This window comes from Microtus oregoni, unplaced genomic scaffold (genome assembly GCF_018167655.1).
Source record: "Microtus oregoni isolate MIOR12 unplaced genomic scaffold, Mior012 000052F_002, whole genome shotgun sequence".
Taxonomy (NCBI): Eukaryota; Metazoa; Chordata; class Mammalia; order Rodentia; family Cricetidae; genus Microtus; species Microtus oregoni.
This window is the reverse complement of record NW_024543814.1, coordinates 1,140,723-1,168,360: the sequence shown is the minus strand read 5'-3', so window position 1 is coordinate 1,168,360 and position 27,638 is coordinate 1,140,723. Positions and strand designations below refer to the sequence as shown.

The 27,638-nt window shown below is 42.4% G+C and overlaps 1 protein-coding gene across 1 annotated transcript in view; it reads left to right on the top strand.

The window, feature by feature from the left end:
• Adgrg4 (adhesion G protein-coupled receptor G4) overlaps positions 1-26,908 on the top strand; it is a gene marked incomplete at its 5' end in the record, with an annotated part of 92,395 nt that extends 65,487 nt beyond the window's left edge. Inside the window, 10 exons of the mRNA XM_041637257.1 lie at positions 2,506-2,640; positions 8,236-8,355; positions 9,487-9,532; positions 11,135-11,238; positions 12,410-12,531; positions 13,550-13,818; positions 17,538-17,616; positions 20,669-20,949; positions 25,650-25,751; positions 26,730-26,908. Of these exons, the coding sequence (XP_041493191.1) occupies positions 2,506-2,640; positions 8,236-8,355; positions 9,487-9,532; positions 11,135-11,238; positions 12,410-12,531; positions 13,550-13,818; positions 17,538-17,616; positions 20,669-20,949; positions 25,650-25,751; positions 26,730-26,908 (1,437 nt within the window). The remainder of the gene's footprint in view (positions 1-2,505; positions 2,641-8,235; positions 8,356-9,486; positions 9,533-11,134; positions 11,239-12,409; positions 12,532-13,549; positions 13,819-17,537; positions 17,617-20,668; positions 20,950-25,649; positions 25,752-26,729) is intronic.
• Between the last annotated feature and the right edge of the window lie 730 nt (positions 26,909-27,638).

Genomic DNA, 27,638 nt, shown 5'->3' with positions numbered 1-27,638 from the left:
CTTCTAGTCTTAACCTTCTTTTGGTGAGAAATTGGTATCCTTTAAATTTTATTTCTCTGTATCAAATACAAAATATATCAGTTCACCTATTGGCTTTTTAATATTTTCTGTGATTTTTCTGCAGTTTGACTATTATGTGCTTTAGTGCGTTTTTTGTTGTATTTATCCTGTTGGGATTTGCTGAGTTTCATGAATTAATAATTTATTATTTCTTCAGATCTTGTTTCTTACCATGTTATCTGTCCATTTGAGACTCCAATTTCATGTATATGAGACCTTTTAATTCTGCTTCAAAAATCCTTGAGATTCTGCTCAGTTTTTTGTTGTTTTGTTTTCTGAGATGAGGTTTCTCCATGTATTTCTGTTTTCCTGGAACTCACTTTGTAGACCAGACTGGTCTTGACTTTATAGAGATTCCTCTGCCTCCCATCTGCTGAGATTAAAGGCATGCACCACCACCGCCTGACTTCTGTTTATATTTTCAATCATTTTATTATCTGTTTTCCGATGAGATGATCTCTATCCATGTATCTCAAAATAGTAGCATTTGTTATTATCATATAACTGATGTTCTCATCTAGTACAACCAGAATACTCCAATGGCCATCCTAGAATTTTCTTTTCCTCTTCATATCCTTCTTATTCTTATTGTTTTATTATTTCTGCTTTTCTCGTATTATTCATTCTCTTTGCATTAATTGAAAGTACATTTTATTTCAAATACCAGGGCACAGCTGTACTTGAGGCTTTAAAATCATTGTCTGTTGACTTCAGTTTTGGCTGTGAGCCTAGCCTTTAACAAACCTCTCCAGTTCTCTCTGTTAATTTTAGTGTCTGGGTCCTTTCAAGATTGTTCTCCGTCATTTGTCTTTGTAGTTAAAAAGTAGATCATATGTATTCTTTCTCCATATATTCAGAAAATTTGGATTGCATTCTGAACACTGTGAATTTTATTATGTGGAAATTAATTTCTAATATATTTCTCTGAAAGCTGTTGATTTGGTTATAATAGGCTATTAAGTTGTTTGGAATCAAAGTAAACTCCATGTCCTGGAAGGCAGTTCAAATCTTAGTTGAGTCCCTTGATATTTATTTGGACTCAGCGACCAGGAGCATAGTCTGTGCAGAATTTACTTCTCTCCGTTCCATATGTCCCCCGTCCTGTCATTCTCTTGATCCTTTGCTTCATATTCTTCACAATAGGAAGGAGTAGATTTTTTTCTAGCAACATTTTCAGATGCCCTTCAAAGCAGTAGTAGTTTTAGCCCAACATCAGCTGAACAGCTGAAAAACAAATAGTTCACCTTGCGCTTTTACCTTTTTCTGAGTGCTTCCTCCACTCCAGAATCTATTTGCCAGCGTTCATTTTCCTGGGCTTTCAAAGGACTGTCAGTTTATATAATTGTTAGATGCAGCAAAATCCTCATCCATTAAGAGCTATTTAGCTATACTAGAAACAGGCTTTGACCTCCTTGTTTACATATGGAGTCTCCAGTATAAGCATCAGTGGATAAACAGACCATCAGCCCCAGTCACATCTTCAGCCTATATTACCTATAGGCTGAAGCTAAATCGTGACCTACAAGGTCATCAAGTAAGTATGGGTCCTCTGTGTTAGAAAATCCATATGGGTTTTACATTCATCAAGTTAATCCGCAAACATTATACACTACCATCCATACCTCCCTTACTCTATACTTGACTAGGTTATAGCTCACTGAGCAGCACCATGGATAGTAGGGAAAATATGGCTTCAAATCCCGTGTTTTTGTTCAGTTACCTCCTTGCCTTATGATCTTTTTGCTTCCCTGAGAGACTGTTTACTAATATCCTACTAAAACATACTTCTCAACTTTGATTAGGATATTAAAAAAAGAATGCAAGTAAGGTGCCCATACACCCCTTTTTGCCTGGAAGATCCAGGTTTATGATTGTAGTCCAAGTGTAATTTCTAATAAATCCCGTTTTCATTCTCAAAAATGGTCTAGTGTGTACCAAATGCTATTTATTTCCAATGAAACAAGCATATTCTTCTCACCGTGAGTCTCTAGCAGAATTGCTAAAGGCTAAAGGCTGACTTCCTTGGCTCACTTTCCATGGGAGCATTGCTCAGTGGACTGTGCCTAATATTGCAAGGTTCGTTGTTGCGTCTGCTTTCAGAACTACACGGGAGATGGTAACCCAATGTCTCAACTTGCCTTTATTTCTGAACATTTCGAAATCACCTAATTTGCTATTCTTCTTTTCACCACAAGTGTGGGACTTAGGTGAAAGGGAGAGAACTTTGGAAGGAACAGTGTGTGTGCACGTGTGTGTGTGTGTGTGTGTGTGTGTGTGTTGGTTGGTGTATGGATGTGTAGGAAGTGTGGTAGCCCATGGAGCCAGGCCCCATCCCTCAGCTTTAGCCCTCTGTGGGAATTCTGAATTGGTTGGGATGGGAGGAGGAGAGGCTGTTACTATGATGGGTGAGGACTCTGGCTTTCATTTCCTGATTTTTCTTGGCAGATTTTCCTCGGCAGTATCCCTGTAAAAAGGGTTTGGGCTTCCATATATTTGCCTAAATCACTGGGAGAAAAAGTTCCTGTTAACGGCTTAGAAACTATCTTGTTTAATTTTTTTGGCCAAACTTCACTCTTTAAGGTAAGTTCTTGCCTCTGGTAACTGTCATGAACTGACATGTTGACTCACTTTAATTACGAACTTCTGCTATTTTCATGATGTTCTGTTTATTTTAGAATATGCTCTGATTGATTCCAAAGTCTTTCAGCACAACCTCTGGCCCTCCACGTGAATCAACATCGACTTTAATGATGTTTTACACTTTTGAATTTTCACAGCTCCAAAGCTTTGGACGGGACCTTAAGGGTTATCTGGTGACCAAACAGAGGCCTTAAAATGTTTCAAAGCTAGAAAAGAACAGCATGTTCTCCCGAAGAGATTGCCTTTCAGCTTATTAATATTCCCTCCTCCATCTCTCACGGCTTCTAGGTCTGCGTGATCTAAACCTCTCCTTAAGTGAATTGTGGTGAGGCTTCTGCTAGGATTTGAAGCCGACATTGCTATCTTCTACCTGTATGATTTCTGGCAGGCGATTCAACCTCTGTATGCCGTAGTTTCTTGTAACGTGAAATAGTCTTAATAACAGGACATCATGGACCTGTTAAAGGACTGAAGGAGTTAACATCTGTAAAGTACTCATGATTTGCCTGGCACATCCTAATTACAGACTAAATTCTTTCATTTTCTTTTCTTTTTTATTCATTTTCCATACCAACCACAGTTCCCCCTCCTATGTCTCCTCTCACTCGCCATCACCTCCTTCCTGCCCCATCCCCCATTCCCCCAAGGGGCGTCAGCAAGCCTGGCACATCTAGTTGAGGCAGGACCAAGCCCCCTTCCCCTGCATCAAGTCTGGTCAAGGTATCCCACCCTGAGTAAATGTTTTTTCATTGTTGTTGTTATTATGGGATTGGGTCTCTGCCTGTGACCATCTGTCTCACTGTGCTGTGGAGATGACAGCAGCCAGAGCTGGCGTGAGCTTCATGAGAGTGAGTACTACTTATTTGAGACAAGCTCTCATCATACACCTCTGGCTGGCCTGGAACTTTCTAATAGACCAAGGTATCAGAGATGCTACTGCTTCTGCCTCCTGAGTTCTAGGACTAAAGGCATGTGCCACCACATCCGGCTTTAGTTGTTGTGATTTATGCTTCCTGCCTTATTAACTTCTCAAGGGAAACCGAGGCTCACCAAATAACTTCACCCAAGGCCGCACAGAGACACAGTGGTATAGTTAGGGATCAAATTCAGGCTGTCTAAGGACAGAAAGTTCTGAGATCAGTGTGTGTGTTCATGTGCATGTGTGTATATGCATGTTCATGCAAGTTTGTGTGTACAGGCACGTAAGCCCACACATATGTGGAGGCTGCACATTCACATGTGTACGTGGGCATGTGGAGGCCGGAGGATGATGTCAAGAACCATTGTTCTTCCACCTTATTCTTTAAGGTAATGTCTCTTAGTCAAACCCAGAGCTTGCCAATGTGACTAGTCTGGGGATCTCATGTATCTGCCTTCCAAGGCTGGAGTTACAGGCCATCCACCATTTCTGCTGGCATTTTATATGGGTTTCTAGGGATCCAAACAATGGTCTTTTGCTTGCACAGAAAGAACTTAGCCACTAAGCCATCTTCCCAATCCCAAAGTTCCTATGTTTGAAGTTAATACATTAATTTGTTCACGTGTGCTTGCATTTCTAAGGAATTATCCAAAGGAATGAATTCTTAGTGGTCAAACATTCACAAATGTACTGGGGGGCGGATATTGTACTGGTCTAAAAAGAATATAATACTTTTAGTGTAGCAATTTAAGTGTACCACATCAGAACGGAATGCGTTTGCAAGGCGTTCTGTTTCCCTGGCGTACTGTGATCATTCTTCTATCCAGCCAAATTTTATTTGTTCCTGTAGGTTTAGTTTAAATCCTACCCAGGATGCCTCCCCAGAATTAATAACTCTGCTCTCTCTTCTTTGTACCCTGGAAAAAAATTAGTGGACAAAATTTTGTAATAATGATTTAAAATGTGTTCCTTAACTGTCCGAACCTTTTGATATTCTTGTCACTGCTCTGTATCATCAGAGATGCCATTATTTTTGGTCTTAATTTCCCTCCTTCCTTCACAGGGCTGTGCTTGTCTCTTAGAATAGGAGATAAACTTGCTTTGCATAGATTTCACACTTAATAAGTAATTTTGATTCGCTAGCACCTTCCGTTGAAATAGACTAAAGACCATCGCCAAAATTAGCCTGCAGACGTCATAGTGCCAGATGAAGAAGGGTTAGAACCAGCTTGGCATCAAATGCAGAGCTGGACGGGCGCTCATAACTCAAAGTGTCCCATATCTTCATTGTGCCAATGAGGTCACCAAGACCCAGAAAGGCGAAGGCGCTTGCTGAAGGTGATGCGATTCATTCTTTTAGTCTTTCAATAAATTATTCATCCAGCAAATAGTCATTTCATTCCTACTGTGTGTCTTCCATGGCACTGGGTGCTGGGTGCTGAGTGCTACTCTGTATCTTTCATGGCATTGGGTGCTAGGTGCTGAGTGCTATGGCTGCAGTGTTAAGCAAGGGAGAGGTTGGGGCCTGCTCTCATGGAAAAGGCAATGAGTTGAAAGAGAACAGAAGCTACTTGGGGTGGCGCACGCCTTTAATCCCCCACACTCGGGAGGCAGAGAGAGGCAGATCTCCATGAGTTAGAGGCCAGCGTGGTCTACAAAGTGAGTACCAGGACAGGCTCCAAAGCAACAGAGAAAGCCTGTCTCAAAAATAAAAAAAAAAAAACCACCTCCCATTAAAAAACAAAACAAAACAAAAACAGCAACAGCAAAACCCAATAAAAGAGAACAGAAAGTAGAAGTTTCTAACACTAAAAGCGGGACATGAGCCTGGGCCATGTGTCACTGGTGACTGAGGAGTACATGGACGAAGACATGCTACCCTGTAACTACCTACCTTCCTCTTCAGTGCCCAGGCCCCACAGCCTTAGTTTTTACACAGCTTCTGCTAACATCTTTTGATCGAAATCTTGACAGGCATTGCAACCTCCTCCTTTAGAAATTGTTACAACTACCCCCACTCTGGAACATCTTGTGTCTCCTCCTTCCTTTCGGCAGGGGCAGCTCTCAGGGAGGAGCAAAGGCATTGAGCCATCACACTGTGGCACAGGGACTCTGGGACTGTAGGAGATGGAAGAGCAGGAGCCACTTGAGTTGGGGAGATCTCAGCTGGAAAGGGGCCACAGAATTAAATGAAGAGTGAAGAGAGCTGACACAGAGGAAGCATCTGTGCAAATGTTGAGAGGTCTAACATGATGGAGGAAGGTCATTGGCTAATAAAGACACTGCCCTGGCCCATTTTATTGGTTAGAGGATAGGTGGGAGGAGTAAACAGAACAGAACGCTGGGAGGAAGAGGAAGTGAGCTGAGAGACTCCACAGCTCTCTCGGGAGCAGACGCCTCAGAGAGAGACGCCATGCCCCGCTCCCGGGATGAAGCTCCGACCCAGGATGGACTAGGCTAGAATCTCCCTGGTAAGCGCACCTTGGGGTGCTACACACAGATGATTATAAATGGACTAAATTAATATGTGAGAATTAGCCTAGAAGAGAATGGGCCAGGCAGTGTTTAAATGAATACAGTTTGTGTGTTGTTATTTCGGGCATAAGCTAGCCGGGCAGACAGCCGGGGTGCTGGGGACGCAGCCCCGCCGCCCCTATTACCACACTAACAGGCAGAACTCGAGGCTAGAGGAGTGAGAAGTGATTTCCCCTCTCTCCATGCTTATCGTGTTGTAGGTGAGAAACATGAACCCAGAGAAGAGGTTCGTTAAGTGGGTCCCTATGGATATTTCCTCCTTTGGTCTTTTGGCTGCAGAAAACTATATCCCTTAAGCTAAATTGGAGGATAGTTAGAGGTCATCTGGTCTACCCTCCTTCCTCATGTTACCAATGGCCCAGAGAAGAGAAGGTCTTTGGAAGACCCAAAGGGCTTAGGCTAGCTCTTAGGCTTTTGAGTGTCAGTACTACCTTACCCCCATCATGGTTTGATGGTGTTCCACTTTAGCAGGCTCTCTCGGGGAACTCTGAAGAGAAAGGAACACCGAGTCACCAGAGTGTGTATTTGTTATTTTCCTAATTGTTGGAACTGAAGCAAGGAAGGGTTGATTTGGTTCACCGTTTGAGGATACTGTCCACCATAGTAGGGATATCCTTGCGGCAGTGGCTTGAGAAAGCTGCTTGCATAGTGTCTGCAGTCGAGATGCAAATGACTGGTGGTGCTTAGCTAGATTTCTCTTTTTTTATTCACTCCAGGACTCCTAGTTGAGGTAATGATGGCACTGACATTTAGAGGGGGTCTGTTGATTAGCCTAATCTAGATAATCCCGCAGAGGTATACCCAGAGGCCAAACCAATATAAATGATGCTTCTCAAACATGCCCTGTATGAGTCTAGATCCTGGCATGTTACAATAGTAACCATCACACGACTGTTTAGGATGAACAAAAATGGTCGTAAACATAAAGTCGGGCACTCCCAAGTTGACCAAGACCACATTCATGGTTAGTTACTCAAGTGCTTAAGTTGACTAGGGAGTAGCTACTGCACACTATTTTCCCAGTGGCATCTTTTAACCATGTCCACTAGGCGCTTCAATGGATGTCATCTGAACATCAGGCTTTCTTAGAAAAATTTTAAAGAATTTTATTCAATTTCTTTCCATCTTCCTTTAGCCTGTTTGAGCTTCCATATATGCAACAGGGAGGTGATCACTCAGCTAACTGGCCTTCTGGAGTCTTGGCCTTTGGAACTTTGCCCTTGCTAATTAAAGGATCTCATATCTCTACAACTATAGTTTAGTTTGTTGTCTTTAAATCAACGTATCTGTAGGGATACGAGACTCTCTAATTAACAAGGTCAAAGTTCCTGTTTTGCCACTCATTGGCTACGCGATCTTTGTACATACAGGTATTAAGCCTACCCAAGCCTCAGTTCAGTTGAATAACAATGGCCATGCCATGTCGGTGAGAGCTGAAGCGTACACATGGGGAAAGCACTTAGCCAACTATCTGAATCCTAGAAGCCCAAAGAGGCAATACCTGCTGCATAGTAGACTGAGCAAGGCATGCTGGGCTATAACGTCTGGACCTTGACCTCAGAGCTTGTGGTCTTCTAGAGTACAGATGACTATCCTTGAAGACGTGTTTCAAGCTGGGTGTAGATAAACCTACTTCCTTCTCCTATGGGGGGGAGGGGGTAGACCATGAAATGACTTGTAACTAACATGATGGATTCTGATTCCTTATCAGAAAATCTTAGATGGATGGTCAAGAGTTAGAACCAAATTACACTGTGAAATGTTTAGACCTGGAGCAATATCAAGGCAGAATATTTTACTTTGTCACAAGGGCAATATTAAGTATCTGGTACAAAGCCAATATTGGTTGGATAGATTTGTTCTAAATGGATGGATGGATAAATTAATAAATTGTTCGAGTTTTTAAAAAAAAAACACTGTGCCTTATGTGAAGAGGTGAACTTAATGACTCTGAAAGTTCACTATTAGATTGTGATTTCCCCACACTTCTGTGCTAAAACTATGTAACACATCACCGATTCTAGACTGATAATGATTATATAAGAAATTAAACATTTAGGACTTTTATGTTTCTTCTGCAGGCTAAAACCATCACTACTGCATTAATGACATATGTTGTGAGTGCAAGCATCTCAAATATGTCAATTCAAAACTTGGATGATCCAGTGATTATCATTCTGAAGCATATTCAAGGAAACTGGGTAATATATCTATTTTCATCTAGGAACCAAACAGGATCCCTCTGTGGTTTTCCTGTCGAAAACAAAAGATCAATTAACATTCAATTCAAAGACTTTATGAGGATTTTTCTAACTCCAGTTAGCAGAAGAATGTTATAATTGGGCATTTCTAGAAACAATGCTGTATTCTCAAGGGATCATGAATAGTGGACATTCTGGCAAGACAATAACTAAGACTAAGGAGATCTCTGGTTGTAACAGTAAAAGCCATTGAATTTCATTTATTTTTGAGTGAGACAAACAATACCTTCATTGAAAATAACATTTTTATTCTTTAGTTTTCTGTGAAGAACATTAAAACATGTATTCATTATCAAAGGATTAAAATGATAATCATGGAATAACATAAGGCTTCTCTTACTAAAATGATCAAATTCAGTCTTAGTAAAAGAATGAGTTACTGTTTTATTCTTTGATGTTAATATGTGTCCAGTGTGGAGTTTTAATAATTTCTTTCATTCCTTGTCTAAGAGACCATATGGTCTAACATATTGTCCACTAGTCTTAAAGAGAAGGGAGAGTGGAACAGGGAATTTAAAAACCAGATTGGAAATAAAACATGTTAGGTGGGTAAGATCTCTCAATTTTGACTATGACTCTGAGATTATGCCTGGGAATTAATTATCCCTTACCTCCAGTCTCTCAGAGATTGTAGGAGCTCGGGAAATTTTGGGAATCTTCAACAGGCTTAATGAGGAAGCAACTCAATCGTGTGTCCATAAAGGATGATCACAGCTGTGAGTCCCCAGTTCCGAAGCCTCATAAAGAACACCTACCATACACCAGTCTCTCGCTGATTCTCTACAGCTTCTCCCAGGGCCTTGTACCAACTGACAGATCCCAATGCTACTGAATGGCACATGCCATACAGTGAAATGCTATTTTCTTACTTCTAACTCGAGAGCTAGGTGGAGTAAGACTTAAAACCAAGTCATAAATGATCTCTCTTTTTCTCTCCTCTCAGTGTGTGTGTGTGTGTTGCATGCTTGTGTGTCTGCTGGCTAACAACCTTGAAAAAGCACTTCTGTGTATTATTGCTGTGTAGGAGCCCTTACAAAGAAAGTTATTTAGCTGTAATTCTCATTTTTGCAGAATTATGATCAAGTTTACTGTGCTTTTTGGGATTTTGACACCAACTGTAAGTATTTATAGAAGCAGACTGTGACCTGTTTGGTGGCAGAGGCCGAGGGTTTGTTGTGCAGCTGTTGTCTAATCGGGCCTCACAGAGCACTCTGCATGACCAAGACACGCTCTATGAGTTTTAGGGCATGAAATTTAAGAAAATTTATATTGGTAAGACATTTGTTATAGAAATTACAAAAATAACTCAACTTATGGGTAAGCAAGATTGGAAAAAATATAGTTAGAAGGCCCAGTGCCGAATTAACTGTGAACTATTGAGAGAGGGCTGAGGAGCGATCACCTGCCTCTTTAGGTGTACTTTCTTATCTTTTTGGTTGTGAGCCTAGCCTTTAAGAACTGAGCCTTCTCTCCAGCCCTGGGTGTACTTTCTTACAGAGAATATCACTAGTCACTTTCTCCCCATCTTTTCCAATGATGGTGAATCCTTGGGTAGGCCCTATGCCCTCTAAGGGACCCAATCTTTTAATTATCTCATTGAGGAGATGAGACTTCTTCATTAATCCTGAAAAGTCCTTCTTCTTGGATAACCACATCTATGAAGGTGCTGGGTGTGATTACTCCTGACTGGCTTTCTCTTAGATTTGCTACCTCCACTGGAATCTCTAGTGTTAATGCCAAATCTTAGAGAATTTTCCCACACAACCAATCTCTCCCAGGAATGTCATGGCTAGTGGTGAGAAACGTTCTTCTACCTAGGGAGCTCTGTTTGGGTACTTTTCCCATCTAGAAATCTGAGAGAAAAGAGACATTCTTTTTTGTACTTAGCTCCTTAGGGAACAGAACACTATCTTTTTCTGACAAGCAGAAACAATGTGTCCTCCCCTGGCTCCCCCCAAGTCTGTCAAAAAAATGGTCTTATAGAGTGACAAGCTGTTGATAATTTGGTTCCTGTGTTGATTTTTGGCAGTTGTTCCCATTCCCAGGAGACTTTTTGCCTCTGGCTCTCTATGCCAGGAATCTAGAACATCTGGAATCTATAGCATTTTCCCATGGTGACAGTTCTGCTCACACCTGGATACTTGTCCTGAGATAAATCTTTTGGTGCAGTACCATCCTCAAAAAGCTGGAGAACCCAAGATCTACAAGGCTCTAACGGGGCGAAAGCATCTCTAGACCATGATCACGTGAGCCCATTTAGTTTCTGGGTGCAACTGGCTGTTTCTAACATAAATGCCTGGGTTGGCTAAGTGGCAGCCTATATTCCAAAAGTCAAGGTCCTTATGAAACTTCCAGATCTGTCTGTTTATTCTATTGGCCACTTACATAACACGTGTCTCCAGCATGGTGGCAGGAATAGTGGCTCATGATTAGAATCTGCTTTAATCTGTCTGTAGAGGTGTGGTACAGAACCAGGAGCAGTGAGTGACAAGAAGAAGTTAGACTATTTACAAAGCCCCCTCCCACCCTGCACCCCTGACACACACGTCAATTTGGCCTATTAAATGTAATTTAATTTTGTTATTCAATTGTATCTCTATCTTGCTGTCTTAACAAACAGTGCTAATTATAACACACGTTTGGATGGTTCATATAATGAAAAATTAAGCATTTCTGAGAAAAGTAAAATTGCTTTGAAATTCCCTTCTGTCCCCTGCAGATGGGCTAGGTGGATGGAATTCATCAGGCTGTGAAGTAAAGGAAAGCAACGTAAATTACACAATCTGTCAGTGTAACCACCTCACCCACTTTGGAGTTTTAATGGTGAGTTGTCTCTTTATCACTCCTCAATGGAGTCTTGACAACTTTTAGCAGGCTCTAACTATTAATGTACATGTAAACCAAATAATGAAAAATGGCATATGAGCAGAAAAAGAATGACTCTCCTCCCATTGTGTTTACTAAAATGGGGACGATCGAAACAGGTGCTTATATTTCTCTTAAGAAAATGAAGACCCACTCTTCAAATAAGAATCTCTGGATAGCACGCAGTGTCAGTGGGTAGCCCAGGGTGGTCTGGAACTCATGATCTTCCCGGCATAGCCTCTCAAGTACTGGTTGCATAGGGATGCCCATCCACACCTGACTTGAGTATGTTTTATATTCCCCATGGACATTTTATTCACCATATTAGAATCCACATTGTGAGAATTTTGGCTGGCTCATTCCCACCTGGCTCGAGCTTTATAACAGGCATCAAAAGTCTCATGCTCAGGTTCTAGTTCTGTCAACAAGTAGTTTTGCAGTTTTGCTTTGAGGGGTCTGACTTGCTTGGAACTTAGCTCTTTCTTCTGAGTTGCGAATGTTAGAAGGTAGGATTACTCTTAACACTATTGATACTTAGAACACATCATTCTATGGTATGGTAAACAGTGCATTGGAAGATGGTCAGTGACATCCCAGGCCCTGACCCAGTCACTGTCACTAGCATCCTCCTTAGTTGTGACAACCAAAAAACATCTCTAGGTGCTGGAAAATGCCCCAGCAGGGGCATGAATTCCTTCTAATTGAAAACTTCCTGGCTTTTATAAAAAACGCCCCAACTTCTTATGAGGCATTAGAACAACAAGTGTTTAATGAAAGCTGTGGATTTTCTCTTACCAAACACTCGGTTCAGATAATGATTCACTTTGCGTCCCCAATTCAAATCCATTAGCTTGGTTATATTTTTCAAGTGGCGAACATGTTAATGACAGGGACTAAATGTTCTTTCAGTGTTGCTGATGGCTCTCCATGCTCTGTATACAGTAAGCTGTACTAGGCCTGGTCAAGCTGTGGCTGGTCTTCTCACATGCCCAATCCCATCCCCTGACTGTAGAGAAGCTCTCACAGAGTGGCTGTATGTCCTGGGAGCCACCTGATTGTGAGCACCAGAAGCGTTGTACTCAAAGCTTGTTCTGATGACTATGTAAAGTACTCCATATTGCAATTCTAGGATTTGTCCAGGTCTACGGTGGATGCGGTGAACGAACGGATATTAGTGATTATAACATACACAGGATGTGGGATCTCTTCCATTTTCCTGGGGATTGCAATGGTGACATATATAGCTTTCCAGTAAGTTGATGCACTTAGCTCTGAGTAAGTTTAATTTAGTCTAATGGATGAGTTGTCGTTGAAAACCTTGTTAAATTCATGAATAGAACACAGCAGCAAGAGTTTTACATCATCAGATTATGAAGTGGGCAAGGTAAAAATAAAACAAAATAACTTCCTGGAGTACTTTAAAAGCGAAAGGTTTGTAATTGGGAGTGCAATCTCTCTACCCTGATTCACGGACAGGGACCATAAGAGAAATAAAGTTTCATTAGAAACAAGAACTCTTACATCAGAGGAAAAAAATAAAGTGAAAGGACAACCACAAATTGGGAGATGATATTTGGATAGTAGCAGTGTGTTGTACGTGTGTGTGCACGCGTGTATGAGCACGCACACAATGCAATTTAAAAAGCAAGACAGAAAACTGAAAAGTGATCAAAAGAACTGAATGAACACATCACAGCAAAGGTTGCCCATAGACAGCCCTGATTCACATGCAAATGGTTGGTGAGTATATGATCATATGATAAGTTTCTCAGCATCTTTACTTGTCACAGACATGCTAATTAAAACCATAACTATTTTAAAAACTGACCTTACATTGAGGGGGAGATGAGTTGGGGGAATATGGGAGGAGTAGGGGAGGGAAATGGAGGTAGATATATTTCATGGCAATTCTCAAGAACAAAAAAATTAAACAAGCAAAATACTTAATTTTATTAACAATAAAAACCAACCAACCAAACAAACAAACAACAAAAAATCCAAACCCCACAGTTACATGCCCAGGCAGGCACCCACCAGAAGGATGACATTTTCAAGTATCAACAGTAGAAAGTGTTCACAAGAAAATGAAGCCACAAGAACTCCCATGGATCGCACAACCATTTATTACCGAGAGCTCCGCAGAGAGGGACGGGACTTGTGAGTCCCTGGTGCACAACCCTTGTTCTTTTGCTGCCTAGATAAGATGAGGCAGTGCTTAATTTGGAAGGGAGACCCTGCCTGACCTAACATTTGTTTCTTTGTTTTAAAGCAAACTTCGAAAAGATTATCCTTCCAAAATCCTGATCAACCTGTGCACAGCGTTGCTGATGCTCAACCTAGCGTTCCTGGTTAATTCCTGGCTGGCATCATTTCAGAGCGTGGGACTATGCATCACAGCTGCCTTGGCACTTCATTACTTTCTGCTTGTGTCTTTGACGTGGATGGGGCTGGAGGCAGTCCACATGTACTTTGCTCTAGTCAAAGTCTTCAATACATACATTCCAAATTATATCCTGAAACTTTGTCTAGCTGGTTGGGGTGAGTATTCTGCAGTTGGGCTTGATGTCTCTTTTTAAATACGGTCTTTTTTTTTTAAAAAAAAAAAACTCCATCTTAGTCTATTTTTCTTTTTCTCTTCCTTCCTTTCTCTTCCCGTCCCTTTCCTCCTTCCCTCCCTCCCTCCCTCCCTCCCTCCTTCCCTCCCTCCCTTCCTTCTCCTACTTCCTTCCTTTAGAAAATCTGAGACTGGGTAATTTACAAAGAGATATTATTCCTAAGTTTCATAGGAAGGGAGGTATCTGGTGCAGGCTATTCTACTGTGCTAACAACATGGTGGAAGGCATCACATGGCTGTGAGTGAGGGGAAGGGAGCAAAACTTATATTTTTATGAGGAACCTGAAGCTGAAAATGCATGAATTGATTTGTTGCAATAAAGCAATAATCTATTTCTGAAGGCAGGTCCTTTATCACCTAAGCAACTATTGAAGATTTCATTTCTTAGTAATGTGCCAATGGGGATCCAGTTTCCACCGAATGAACTTTGGAGGACCTCTTCAAAGCACAGCAGGCACCACTTGCCATGTTGTTTCGGACCCATCTCTTACTAGTGTCATTCAGGAATCAAGGATTGCATCCCTGGAGTTTGGATGGGCATCTCTCTTCCTATTTATGTGGTTCTCTTTACATTCAACTGTAAAACTTTAGAGTAGAGAGTTTGTGCACAAGCAGTTATTGAACACCCACTCGAGTACAATACTAAAGGCTGGGTCCATAGGGATAACCTTGTGAGGTTTTAGTGCAATACTAAAGGCTGGGTCCATAGGGATAACCTTGTGAGGTTTTAGTGCAATACTAAAGGCTGGGTCCATAGGGATAACCTTGTGAGGTTTTAGTGCAATACTAAAGGCTGGGTCCATAGGGATAACCTTATGAGGTTTTAGCCTCCCTTACAGAAGTATCAACAATACTTATTGATGTAAAAGCGAATGGTCAGCTCTCCACTATAGGTGGCAGCTGATATTCTAAGAGCTTTTTGTGTCCATGGAATTTTCACTGCATCTATATAGAATGCATTCCATTGTTATTCTCACTAAGACATGAGGGGAGGGGGGGTGGACTTGCTAAAACACATGCCCAAGATATGAATCAGGGGGCCTCTCTCCAAAGTTTGAACTTTTAATACTGACCATCTTGCCATATTGCTTAAGGGACAGGAAAAAGACTTCAAATTTGTAGCATGGTGTCTAGACAGCCATGATTAGACCCTTACCACCTCTTTTGACTGTCAAGACCACCGTTGTCCTCAGGAGAAGCCAGGAATGGAAGTCAGCATGGATGCATCCTCCTCTCTCGCCAAGCCTTCTCCTCATCCAGTCATTCTCGCTCCATCTCCCCTCCATCCTTTACTCCATTCCGTACACGGTGATGGTGCCTACAGCTTGTTTCTTTTCTCTTGAGGCATCTCTTTTTATACAACTTCCTCAGATACAGAGACAGGCAGGAAAGGCTAGGGATTGTATTCAGAGGCAGGAGAATCTTGAAAAAATGCCAAGCATAGTCACAAGCTAAGGTCAAGCCAAGGCTAAGGTCTGAGTGACTTTTGAGAAAGGTACAAAGAGCCACACTTTGATACATTTGTTACTTACAAAGTAAACAGGGGAGTAGCTAAAATTGCCGACTTCCACTTCTCACCCCAGGCTTGGAAAAGAGTAACACCAAAGAGAAAGGGGACAGATGACGTTGTATCAGTGGCAGGATTCTCCATGGCTGAGGGGCCAATTCGAAAGGGAAGCTACGTGATTTTCTACTCTACCGCTCCATTTTGAGGGGTGCAGGGTATAAAGCTCCACACCTCTGAAGACACAAGAGGTGATAAAAAAGTGTCTTGTGACAGCTTCCCAGAGGAAAGAGGGAGAGTAGAGAAATCACCCCCAAGGCTGTTGGCTTCTCCCATTGGTGAAGACCCCAAAGTACATTCTGTCAAAACTGAGATAGGCCGAAATGCAAGGCCTTGCAGGCATGGCTCACGTGAATGCACACAAGGTCATGGGCGAGGGCCACTGCTAAGCTTCTGCGGGGGTTTGGAAGCATTATACAGTCAACAGAAAGACAAATGCTAAGATCTCTGTAGATGTAACAGCTCGTCTTCCTAAGCCAAAGCAATCTCTTATGAAGGTGGGTGCCTTTAAATTTCTGTCCAAGAAAGTAGATTTTTCCACATTTTATAAAACTAACAGAGAAACCCTGTCTCGAATAAACAAAAATGAACAAACAAACAAAAAACTAACAACCGAGTGCAGTGCCCCATGCCTGCCCTCCCAGATTCAAAGACATCCTAGACTACATACTGAGTTCTAGTTCAGCCAAGTCTCCAGCATGATACTGCCTTATAAATCCAAACCCCAAACAAACAAACACCCAACAGAACGAATAATAGGGATATTTAAAAGACTTTTTATTATGTGTGGGTGCATTGTGCTGTGGTGTACAAATGGAGGTCAGGCGACAGACAGCTTGAGGGAGTTTGTTCTTTCCTTCCACCAATTGGGTCCTCAGGACCAAGCTCAGGCTTAGAAGCAAGTGCTCGAACCTGCTGGGCCATCTTGTCAGCCCCAGTAGGGATTTTTTAAAAAAATATGAACATACAAACTTGAATACTTCCACACAATTTGATCCTAAATATGAGGCCCCCTTTCAGGCCTGTTTTACAGTTTCTGGGGACATTTTTAAGCTACCATAGCAAGTAACGGACCTCATTATGGTATTTTCATACTATACGCATTATACTTTATTATTTTTCACCCTTCTCTTCCTCTAGTACTCCCCGCCTGTCTTTCCTGCTCTCCTCTTGCTGGTCCTCTTCTTTCCACCAATAGACCCCTTTCTTCTTTCACGTCCATGAAAAAGAATTATGTGCATGAGGGTCGGCCCTGGGCCAGGTGTGGGCTAGCTGAGTTGGAAGGGATTGATATCTGTTTATCATAGTTGGGGCAATGGAGGATTTTTCAAGATGCTTACCACTGTAGGGAACGGAATAGCTTTGCAGAGTATTTTGCAACCCCCCTACAGGGTGTGTGGGTGTATGTGCTCCCATTAGGAGAAATGCAAGCTTAGAAATAAAAAAAAATCAGTTCAGTTTTGCAACTGTACATGAAATTGAATTTGTATAGCCTGTGCCCATACTCCTATCACGTTTGACCGTTTTGACTGAGCTGATTGCTTTATTATAGTGTGGCTGAATTGAGCGGCCGTTAACTGGTCGATCTAGTCAAAATGTCAAACTAGTAACGAGTGTGGAAACGGCTTGCCTGTCAAAAAAGCAATGAAGGCTGCAGCTCATGGTCTGTGCCCCTTCCTCCAAGGTGACCTAGACAAAGACATAGTAGGAATAAAGGGGTAGAATCAAAAAGCAGAAAAAAATTGGTGGCCCATCATATGAAGAGAAACGCTTGGTGTGGACCTGTGTTCCGAAGAACTAGATGCTTCTATTGCCAAACTGATTTTTCTTTTGGCGCCTGAGCCATTTTAATAAGTAGCAAGTGTTGCATTGGAGCCACGGGCGTCCGGCTTAATTTAGCAGATTGGAAACTAGAAAGGTTTGTCTTGGAAGACTTCGCAAACATCTTGCAAACAATGGTAGATGAGCTCAGATGTGGCCCCTTTAAACGGTGCCTTAATGTGTTAGCTTCACTGCTGTTTGGTTAGGCTCCTTGCCCCTAGATTGACCAGGTTCTCTTGCCTTGTTCACCCTCTCTAGGAATCCCAGCAATCACGGTGGCCATTATACTCAGCATAAGAACGGATCTGTATGGAACCCTGAACCCAGCAACTCTGTTGTAAGTACCAACATCTCTTGCTTTCAGGCAGTGGGTGTTCTAGGCATGGTGGGATGTTCCTGGCCAGGAACGTAGTCTTAGCACTGTCTTCATGGAAAACTCCGTGTCAACCTTTCTGCTAGAACACAGTCATGCCCACTCGGAGAATGGGTAGGTGTTTGGTTTCTGTACGATTGTGGCCAAGTCACCTTGCCCTTTAGATGCCTTTCTTCTGTGAAATGGAGCTAATATAATTTGCTCTCAGTGGCAGGTGCAAGTTTCAATGACCTTGCTTATATGAAGTGCTTGACCTGTTGCTAGATCCGTGGCAAATGCTACAGACCTGCCAGCCTTTTTGATTGGAAAAACTCACAGGCCATGGGAAAGATGTAATGGCTAGTCTATGGAAATACTGAGATGAATTAGAAACCATGGTCTGTCTTTTAGCAACAAAGCTTTTCCCAGAGGGAGTCTGAAAAACTTCCCATTGTAAACTAGCCAGATTTATTGTTCTCTATTTGCCTGTTGTTTTTCTCTCTGTGTTTTAAAAATTTGATATATAAGCCCATCTCTTAACTACAGTCAGAAGAACAGCTTTTTATTCCACTCCATCTCTTTGGAGCCTTATTTGGAGCTACACAATCCCTCGGACTACACATCTTTTTATTTGATTTCCCTATATCCATTCCCTTTGCCGCAGCATCTTGAAATTACGACCACTATATAGATTTCTTGTCCAGCTGTGCTGGGATCAAGTGCAGGAGGCCCTGTACCTAACCCTCCTCTGTCTTTCATACCGAGATGGCAGTTGCAGAGGGTCAAAATGACATTGCCCTCCACAGCAGATGCTTTCTAATTAAATTCCTAGTTCTCCCTCAGTTCCCTCTCTTCTCTCTCCTTTCTGTCTCCCGCCCTGTCCTCCCTCTTTGCTGGTTGCGTGACTTAAAAGGCCCCCAGTATCTGTCTCATAGCGATTCTTCTTCAAAGATCAAAAGCAAAACCAAAACGAGAACAAAATCAACTCTGTGCTCCCCACCCCCAAAGAGCCTTTTCTTATGTGATTTGTTAGGAAGAGGCAGATGGCTCTGAGAGTTTTGTTTTGTAAATGATTATACTTGGAAAGGTAATTCATCACAGGGCACAAAATCCAAGTGTACAAAAGGCTAGAGGCTGAGAGCTAAAGCTAGAAAGTTTTTCTCCTTCCAGGTAACTCCTGTTAGCAACACTCGAACATGTGACCATTTCCTTGCACACAGTTTTTGGCTGGCTGGTTTTATTTTTTCAAGGTTATTTTATTATCACTGTTTATGTTTTGGATCGTGTCTTGCTATATAGCCCAGGATGTCCTGGATGTGTAGCCCAGGCTGACTGCAAACTAGGTAATGCTCCTGCATCCTCAGCCTCCTCAATTGTTGATATTACGAGCCTGAGTCACAACATCCAGATAGTTATTTTATTTTTGACATGTTATTGTATTTATTTGTGGAGTACTGCAAAACATTTGAATACAGACTTATATTATATCATGGGCAAATCAAGATAATGAACATATCAATTTCTCAAATATTTATTTTTTATTTGGGTGCCAATATTCAAGCTCCTTTCATCTCAGTAATCTGAAATAAACTTCACAATATTGCTTACTATAGTCATTACACTGTGCAGTAGAACACGGGGACAGACCCCTTCTTTCTGCTGGAGCCTGGTGCCTTTCCTTCTCCTCTCCCTAGGCTCTGTGACTGCTAATGTCCTCTCCCATTCTCTGTGATAAACTGTAACAATTCTTTTAGATCTATTTATTTTATGTGTGTGAGTGTTCTGCCTGCATGCATGTATGTGTGCCATGGGCATCTCCAGTGCCCAGGGAGTCAAAAACGACATCCGGTTCCCTAGAATTTGAGTTTTAAGTGGTTGTTAGCCACCATGTGTGTGTTAGGAATCAAACCCAGGTCCTCTCCAAGAGCAACAAGTGCTTGTAACTTGAGCAATCTCTCCAGCCCCAGGATCCCCTTTTCGTGTGAGTGAGCTCTCGCACACTTTATATGTACGCTCTTTTGCACAGTGATGTTTTCACCTGCAGATGATTCTGTATCCTGAAATATAGTGCTGCCCCATTTTGAAGGTTTTCTATAGTTTTGTTTGAGGCTGTAGATGATAGAATGAGAATACCACGTATGAGACTGTATTAGGGAAATTAAATGATTTTTTCCCTCACCCTCCTAATTCACATCCATACAAACATGCACACACACACACACACACACACACACACACACACACACACACAATGTGACATGTGCCAGGATGGATAGCATGTCCCAAAGGAAATTTTCTGGATTCAGAAAGAGATTTCAGCTAATTAGACACACAGTTGATTTAGTCAAGCTTGTCTGCCTTCAAGACTCAGAAGCAGTGCATCTCCTAGTTAGAGTTGTTGTTCACTGAAGCATCTGCTCACAGGAACCACTGTTCATCTCTTCTTTAACAGAGACCGTAGAACCAATAGGCCATCCAGTCGTCACGGCCGCCTTTTGTGGCCCAAATCCGTCATCCTTTAAAGCAGTGCAACGAGGGCTGTCTTCTTTTGTTGCATCTTCATTAACTCTGATCATCTCATCATCATTTGATATAGCACTCGGAATGTTCTTGCTTGCTCATGTCCTTTTATTATGATATTTATGATGCAAAGCAGGATTCATCTGGCAAATAAAAGCTCTGGTTTACGGTGTGTTCAGGGTGGGGAGGAGAGTTCCGTTGGGGGAAAAAATACATAATTTTTCTCTTGTTGAAGAAGAGAATAATTTCCCAGGGAAATTTACTGAGGTTTCTGTATGTGTGCCCTGTAGGATTCTAGCTTGTTTTGGAAGGTACTCAAAGCAGGGATCGGGGGAATAAGGTTTAAGTCCAGCTCCACCTTTGGGAGACGTGAGTGGATGCCATTGTCTTGATTCATCTCTCTCAGTCTGGATGTCCCACGATCCACTGAAACTGGCCAGGTGATCTTAGCGTGCCCTGAAAGCAGGAGTTTCTGTTTAAATGCCTCACAATGTCTTCTCTTCCTTGACCCGTACAGCTGTTGGATTAAAGATGACCGCATCTTTTACATCTCTGTGGTGGCTTATTTTTGCCTCATATTTCTCATGAATCTCTCCATGTTCTGCACCGTTCTCGTTCAATTGACTTCAGTGAAATCCCAAAGCCAGAAGACCCGGAAGAAGATGATCCTGAATGACCTCAGAGGCACAATCAGCCTGACATTCCTACTTGGCCTCACCTGGGGCTTTGCCTTTTTTGCCTGGGGACCTGTGAGAATCTTTTTCATGTATCTTTTTGCCATCTGTAATACTTTGCAAGGTAACTGCTTGTGGGGCCTTTCTGTGGCTAGCTAGAAAGTTTTGTTGCTTTGGAACACATTCCCACCTATCAAAATTTAAAGGAGGAAAAAAATACACTTCAGGCACTCCTTCCTCCCAGTGGGTCAACAAGTGGTCTTTAGAAACACTGCTTAGATTCACTGAATGAATAGGCAGCTCTCTCTCTCTTACTCAAGGCTGGAGGGAGCGTTACAAATGAGCTAGCACAATTCTTTCTAGTTGGTAATGTCTGCATTGAACACTGGCTGGCAAGGTTTCTTACAGTACTTGCCGTATCAACACACTGTTGACGTAAGGATTCGCGCTTGTGTTTAAATTTTGAAGTGTGTGTGTGTGGTCTAGTTGAATATACCAATTACTAGATGTAGGGGCATTAAACTTGTAGCTTTATAGGCTCCAACTGCATCATATGTCTTAATAAACCACCAGGCTAGAAAATTGCAGAGTCATCCAGAAATGAAACTTAAATGTAGAGTCTAGGGTCAAAGTTCTGGGTGGAATACGGGAAAGCACGGAACCTGCTGCTTTTCTTCTTCTCCCCCCCCCACCTCTCCCCCTCCCCGTGTGTGTGTGTGTGTGTGTGTGTGTGTGTGTGTGTGTGTGAGAGAGAGAGAGAGAGAGAGAGAGAGAGAGAGAGAGAGCGCACGTGTATGTGATATGTGAACGCGGGGGCTCACGGGTATACATCCAGGCTGACCTGTTTTTGCACTCATTCCTTACTCCCTTGAAGCCTGGAGCTAGGCTGTCAGCCAGCCAGCTCCAGCAATCCCTCTGCTTCCACCCTGAATAGCACTGAGGTTACAGGTGTATGTGCAATTCTAGCTTTCAACATGAGTGCTACGGATTTGAAAACAGACCCTCAAGCCTGCGCAGTCAGTGCTCTTACCTGCTCAGTCATCTTACCCTCTCCCCTTATGCGTCTTTTGATTGCAACTGGCAGTGGAAACAAACGTCTTCGGGACTCATGACGTACTCTTTTTCAGTGCCTTTTGTGGCTGCTCATACTTGATTATAACTGACGTAATGACTCTACACTGGAAGAAGAAGCCACCCGCCTCAGACTGAGGTGCTCTGATTTGATATTCTCACATGTCACAAGAACTAGCTAACCTTGGTAGGGAGTGCCCATAGACGTGGATTAGCATCCTGTGCAGGTTCCCTTCTTCGTGCTCACTCCAGGATGCTCCCTGGCTAACTAACGTGAGGAGAAATTTGTCCCGAGTTTTGAAGGTGTGGTTGAAGGAAAACTATAAAGCTGGTTAAACCTTGAAAAGCAAGGAGGTTTTTGGGAAACAGCCAGTGCCCCATCACTTGGCAGAGGGGGAAAACGGTATGTAAAATTGAATTACATGTTCTCTTGAAGATGAAAGCAAGCATCTTGTAGGACCAATTTAAACAAAGGCATGCTGTCTGTCTATCAGACACACTCTCTGTCACTCACATGCTCCTAGTCATGCCTACAAGATAGTTTGTGCCATTGTATCACAAAGGTGTTGTTAGAACCTTGAGTTTCAAAGTCAGTCTCTCTCTCTCTCTCTCTCTCTCTCTCTCTCTCTCTCTCTCTCTCACACACACACACACACACACACACACACACACACACACGCTGTGATGGATCATTTGAACAAACTAGCAATTTGAATTCCAAATGGTTAATTTGCAACCGTGACGGAAAGGTGGATGCCCTGTGGTCAGGTGAGAGAAAAATTAAGCTTATGATGAGCCCTTTGTGAAGGAGAAGGTACACACAGAGAAATGATGGTGGCAAAAACCAGAACAAACAAGCAAGCAACCTGGCATTTTCCCTCCTGCCTATCTTATAGTGAATAAGCAGATCAATGTGTTGTGGGAAAGCGAAAGGAAAGCTGCCAGAAGAGGAAGAGCTGGCAGGCAGCTCATTGGAATGCACAGAATAACCTTTAAGTAAAAGAACTCACAGGGCCACATGCGGGAGAGCAGAGCGGCAATGGGCGCTCAATGTCACTGTCGTCTCTTGTCCATGCTGCAGATGGAGCTCCCTGCTCAGAGGCTGAGGCTTGGTCTCCTCAGGTTGCTGCACTGCCTTCCAGGTGACTGTCGCCCAGAAAGAGTCAATGCTACTGAATTTCATCCCTGCAATTGTTTGTTTCTCCATAGTGCTACGGCCCTTGGGAGAATTAGTGATACATGCCTCCAGATTGTTGCCTCCCACCTGGAATCAGGAAGTCTCAGGGCTGGGACGTGGGAACGAGGATCTTGCCAATCCAACTCTCCATCAAGTGACAGAAAATCACTTGACTCTTCCTGCTGCTTCCCAGGGACTGAAAGCTCACCATTCCATGAAGCCAAGCATTTAGCTCCTGATCCTCTCTGATTCTTATCCCAGTTTTCTTCATGGGATGAGTGCCATGGTTTTTAAGATCTTGGGGTCTATAGTCGGGGGGCCACTGCTCAGTGCCGAGGTGGCTAGCTCAAGGCCAGCTCTGTGACCTAGGCAAAGCTTACTAAGCATCATGGAGTTCAAAGCCTCTCACTATAAACGTGAGGATAACAACACGATGTCTGCCATGGTGCCAGTGCTTAGAAAACACTGGCTGTTGATCTGTTAGTACATGGCTATTGTGGAGGCTCTTCCCATCCCTTTTAGTTGCGACCTGGCAATCATACAGAGCAGGCAGGCATGATTTGTCTTCTTTATGACAGTGCCCTCAGATCTGTGACGGATGCTTTCACTTCTCCACACCCTGGATTATTGACTCCAAGGATTGCTTATCCAGACACAGCATCCCAACCTTTTCTCATGGCCATCACCATACCAACTGGCCCTACTTTTGAGTACTTCTATTCATTAGCATCCTTTGAAAACAAAGCCCTTCCTCTGAACATAACTGGTGGGAGCTATGGTCAAGCTTGGGGCAATTTCAGCAGATTTATCGCTAGCATCAATCCAAGATGCTTTTTGCCTGACCTCAGGGCACAAATCTGTAATCACAACTACTTTGGAGATTGAGGCAGAAGAATTGCAAGTTCAAGGCCTTTCGTGGGCTACAGAGCAAGGTATTTAAGGCCACCCGTGGGACTTACTGAGACCTTGCTTCAAAATAAAAAGTTTTTTTAAAAAGAGGGCTGGGGACACATAGTTCAGTGGTTACAGCACTTTTTGAGCATGTATAAGGACCTACGTTCAATCTCCAGTACTTAGCAAAAGCATTTACTTCCACTAAGGTAGTAGGTGATATAAGTTTTGAAGTTATTTACCCTTTTGACTTGTGCTCGGTTTGCAGTGAGTGCCAGGAGTAATTTACCGGCAGGACAATTTGCCAATGTGGAGAGGCAAGTTGAACCCTTTATAGCGCATGAATATTTCCAAATAACACTTGTGCCAAATATATATATTTTGAGATCCAAACAAGTATATTGTTATATTGCTGAGGCTATAGATGACAATGAGAATTTATGTGTCCAATGTCCAGAAGTTCAAGTCAACGACTGTTTGTTGAGTTGCCACACATAGGGCTGGAGGCAAAGGGAAAGGTGATGCGAAGATGAAAGGAGACAGAAGTCAGACCTTCAAAGACTTGGCAGCTGGAAGATAAGATGGCTAATATGCAGAGAATTCTGCGGCTAAGTAGGGCACACATTATGAGTGGCAAACTATTACGGCAGCTCAGAAGAGAGAAGGGCGCTTTTCAGGTTGAGGTATCTCCAAGGGCTTTGTGGATAATGATTTTGAACATGGACCATAAATAAAAGTCAGAGTATTGACAGGAATTACTCCTGCCAATTTAACCTCCATCTTGAGGAAATCCAATTAGGTCTCCAGGGAATTTTCAGTCAGGATCATCTTAAGTCCTACTTTCATTTCCCCAGGAGCTATTTTACAAGATGGAGATGAAAAATATCTCACATTACCGATTGATATCTCCGGCACTACCCTCTCATTTGCTGGGCAAAGTCAGAGCTGTATCTGCTTTGCACAAGCTTCAGTTATGCCAATGGTCACGCGCATCAGATATTTATGGGTGTGTAACAACCTACACCCCAAATTTAGCAGCTTTAACACTACATACATTTCTAATTTCACACAATATCTGAGGGTCAGGAATCCAGACACAACTTAACTATATGCTTTCAGCTCAGAGACCGTCACGAATTTGGAGTCAAGATGTATTCTGGTCCTGTAGTCATCCAAGGCCTTGTCCAGGTCTGGAATGTCTGCTTCCTAGAAGATTCAGTCACATAACTGGGCCTCACTATGTAGACATTTGCAGGGGAATACCAAGATTGTCAAGATACAATGTTTGATCTCTTGAAGAATGGGTGCATGCAGGGGGTATATCTTTTATAGCTTAAAGACGTGACACATCATGACTTGTGCCACTTGTCATTAATATGTGAAAGGATGCTGTGTGCCAAGGATGTGAAGATGAGGATGGTTGAGCGCTCTCTCTGAGTCTGGGTATTCTCGTAGCCCTTATGTCCCATGCCTTAGGGGAGATGGAAGCCTGGGGAGAATGGTACTGGATATGATGTCTTAATACTGATTTTGTGCTGTTGCTGTCTTTGGGGAGGCCATAAAGATGTTAGAAAGACATTAGTGCTCCTGGGGTTCACTGGAAGCAGCAGTGATGGCGCCAAGAACAGGCCTGAGTCAGGGGAATGGTGCAAGCCGAAAAGTCTGATCTTCTTCTCCTGGCTTAGGGTTCCTCATTTTTGTGTTTTACTGTGTGATGAAAGAGAGTGTGCGGGAGCAATGGCACACGCACCTCCGCTGCCGATGGCTTCGGCTGGGCAACTTTTCCGGTAAGACGTCCGTCCCCTTGGGTAAGATTTTAAATTGTACATAGTTTATAGAACTGATCATATTCATTTGTCTCTGAACAAATTCTCACTACAAGACTACCAAAATAGAGACTGTTTCCATGTTACGGAAATGATTTGTGCTTTCATGCTAAGATGAAGAAACTCAAGGGACAACTGTGACTTGGACCATGTTTTAACCTGGTAGAGAGCTCTTTTATAGACCCAGATTCCTTGGATTGCTTGTCATTTCTGTTTGTCATCTCACCCATGATTCAGTTAGAAGAAGACCGACTGAGTACTTCATGTGTTTCAGGAGCTGGGTCATAGGGCCTTCAGGCCAGTAGCTAACAGTAGGTCGAATGGATGTGGGAAGCCAGGACTGGCGACAGTGGGAGTGAATGTGTTGGCATTTCTAAGACGCCTCCCAAGTGAGCTTCCTGGGTGGGTCTTCTGATGGGGCTCTCTGCCAAGTGGGAGATGTAGTGGCCTCTAATGTTTCTTCTTAACACTGGCACTTTCCCTGAGGACATCTTCAGTGCAGGCAGACTTGTGTTCTGTTATCAAATGATCGTCTCTTTAATTTTTGGCAGCTTGTCTTAGTCTCTATTCAAAGCCCAGTCTGCTTCCTTTAGGGAGGCAACACTCATGCTCTAGGGGTCTACAGGTAGTGCCCAGGGATCTTTCCCCTGGGTGTACCAGTGACCTGCAAGTCCTTATGGTCTAGGGAGAGCAGACATCCTTGGTAAGCGCAATGGGTTTTCATGTAGCACACACCGCAGAACAAATTCACTTCTCACAACTTCTTAGAAAAGCCAACTCCCAGAATGAACAAATATTGAACACTGGACTTGATAATTTTTGACTTCATATTTTAATGGTATTATTGAAGGCAGTATAAGTTCTATACCACAGTCTCACCCGTTTTAAATATAGAATTTGATAACTTTTGCATTTAACTTTTTTCTGGTGTCATTTCAGATGGGAGCAACAGGTTTGGGATAAATATTAGGTATAAACAGAAGAAACTGAAGAAAACCCATGAGTCCAAACTATTGACACCATCGCTCAAGTCAACAACAACCAATTCCATTTTCAAATCTATAGGATCTGTGCCCAGCACTCCTTCAGAAATAAACTTCCCAAATGGTAAAGTATAAGGCACTGTTGTTTGCATTTGTGTTCCAATAAGATGAGACTAAATGTTAAATCTTGGATATTGCCTCTTCCTCAAAACAACACATAATTTATATACAATATAACATGATGCTATATTCTATAATAATGTATGTGATATGATACATAATATAATTAATGTAAATGAACACCATCCATGATATAACCAGGTAAGCACTAAATCTAATATATATATATGTACTTTTATATAGATATATGGTGCTCATTATGTATATATCTATATTCAGTATCTATATTCTATGTCTATAGAACATATCTACATTCTATAGATATATTTGTACTCATTCTTAGCTAAGAAAAAGTATATATAGATTGATGGGTTGTTAGACTAATGGGGAAGGGAGGAGACAAAGCTTAAGGACTTCAAAGGCTCTTTTTAAATTATTTATCTTTATTTTATGTGCATTGGTGCTTTGCCTGTACATGTGTCTATGTGAGGGTGTCAGATCCCCTGGAACTGGAGTTGTAGACAATTGGGAGCTGTCATATGGGTGCTGGGAATTGAACCTGGGTCCTCTGGAAGAGCAGCTAGTGCTCTTCACCACTGAGCCACCTTTCTAGCCCCTCAAAGGCTCTTAAAAATAATTATTATAGACTATTGAAACCAGGAAAAAAATACTCTAGGCATAGTCTAGATCAAATTTCTCATTTTACCCAAAGGAAAGCCAATGGCTATGGACAGTCACTAAGAGC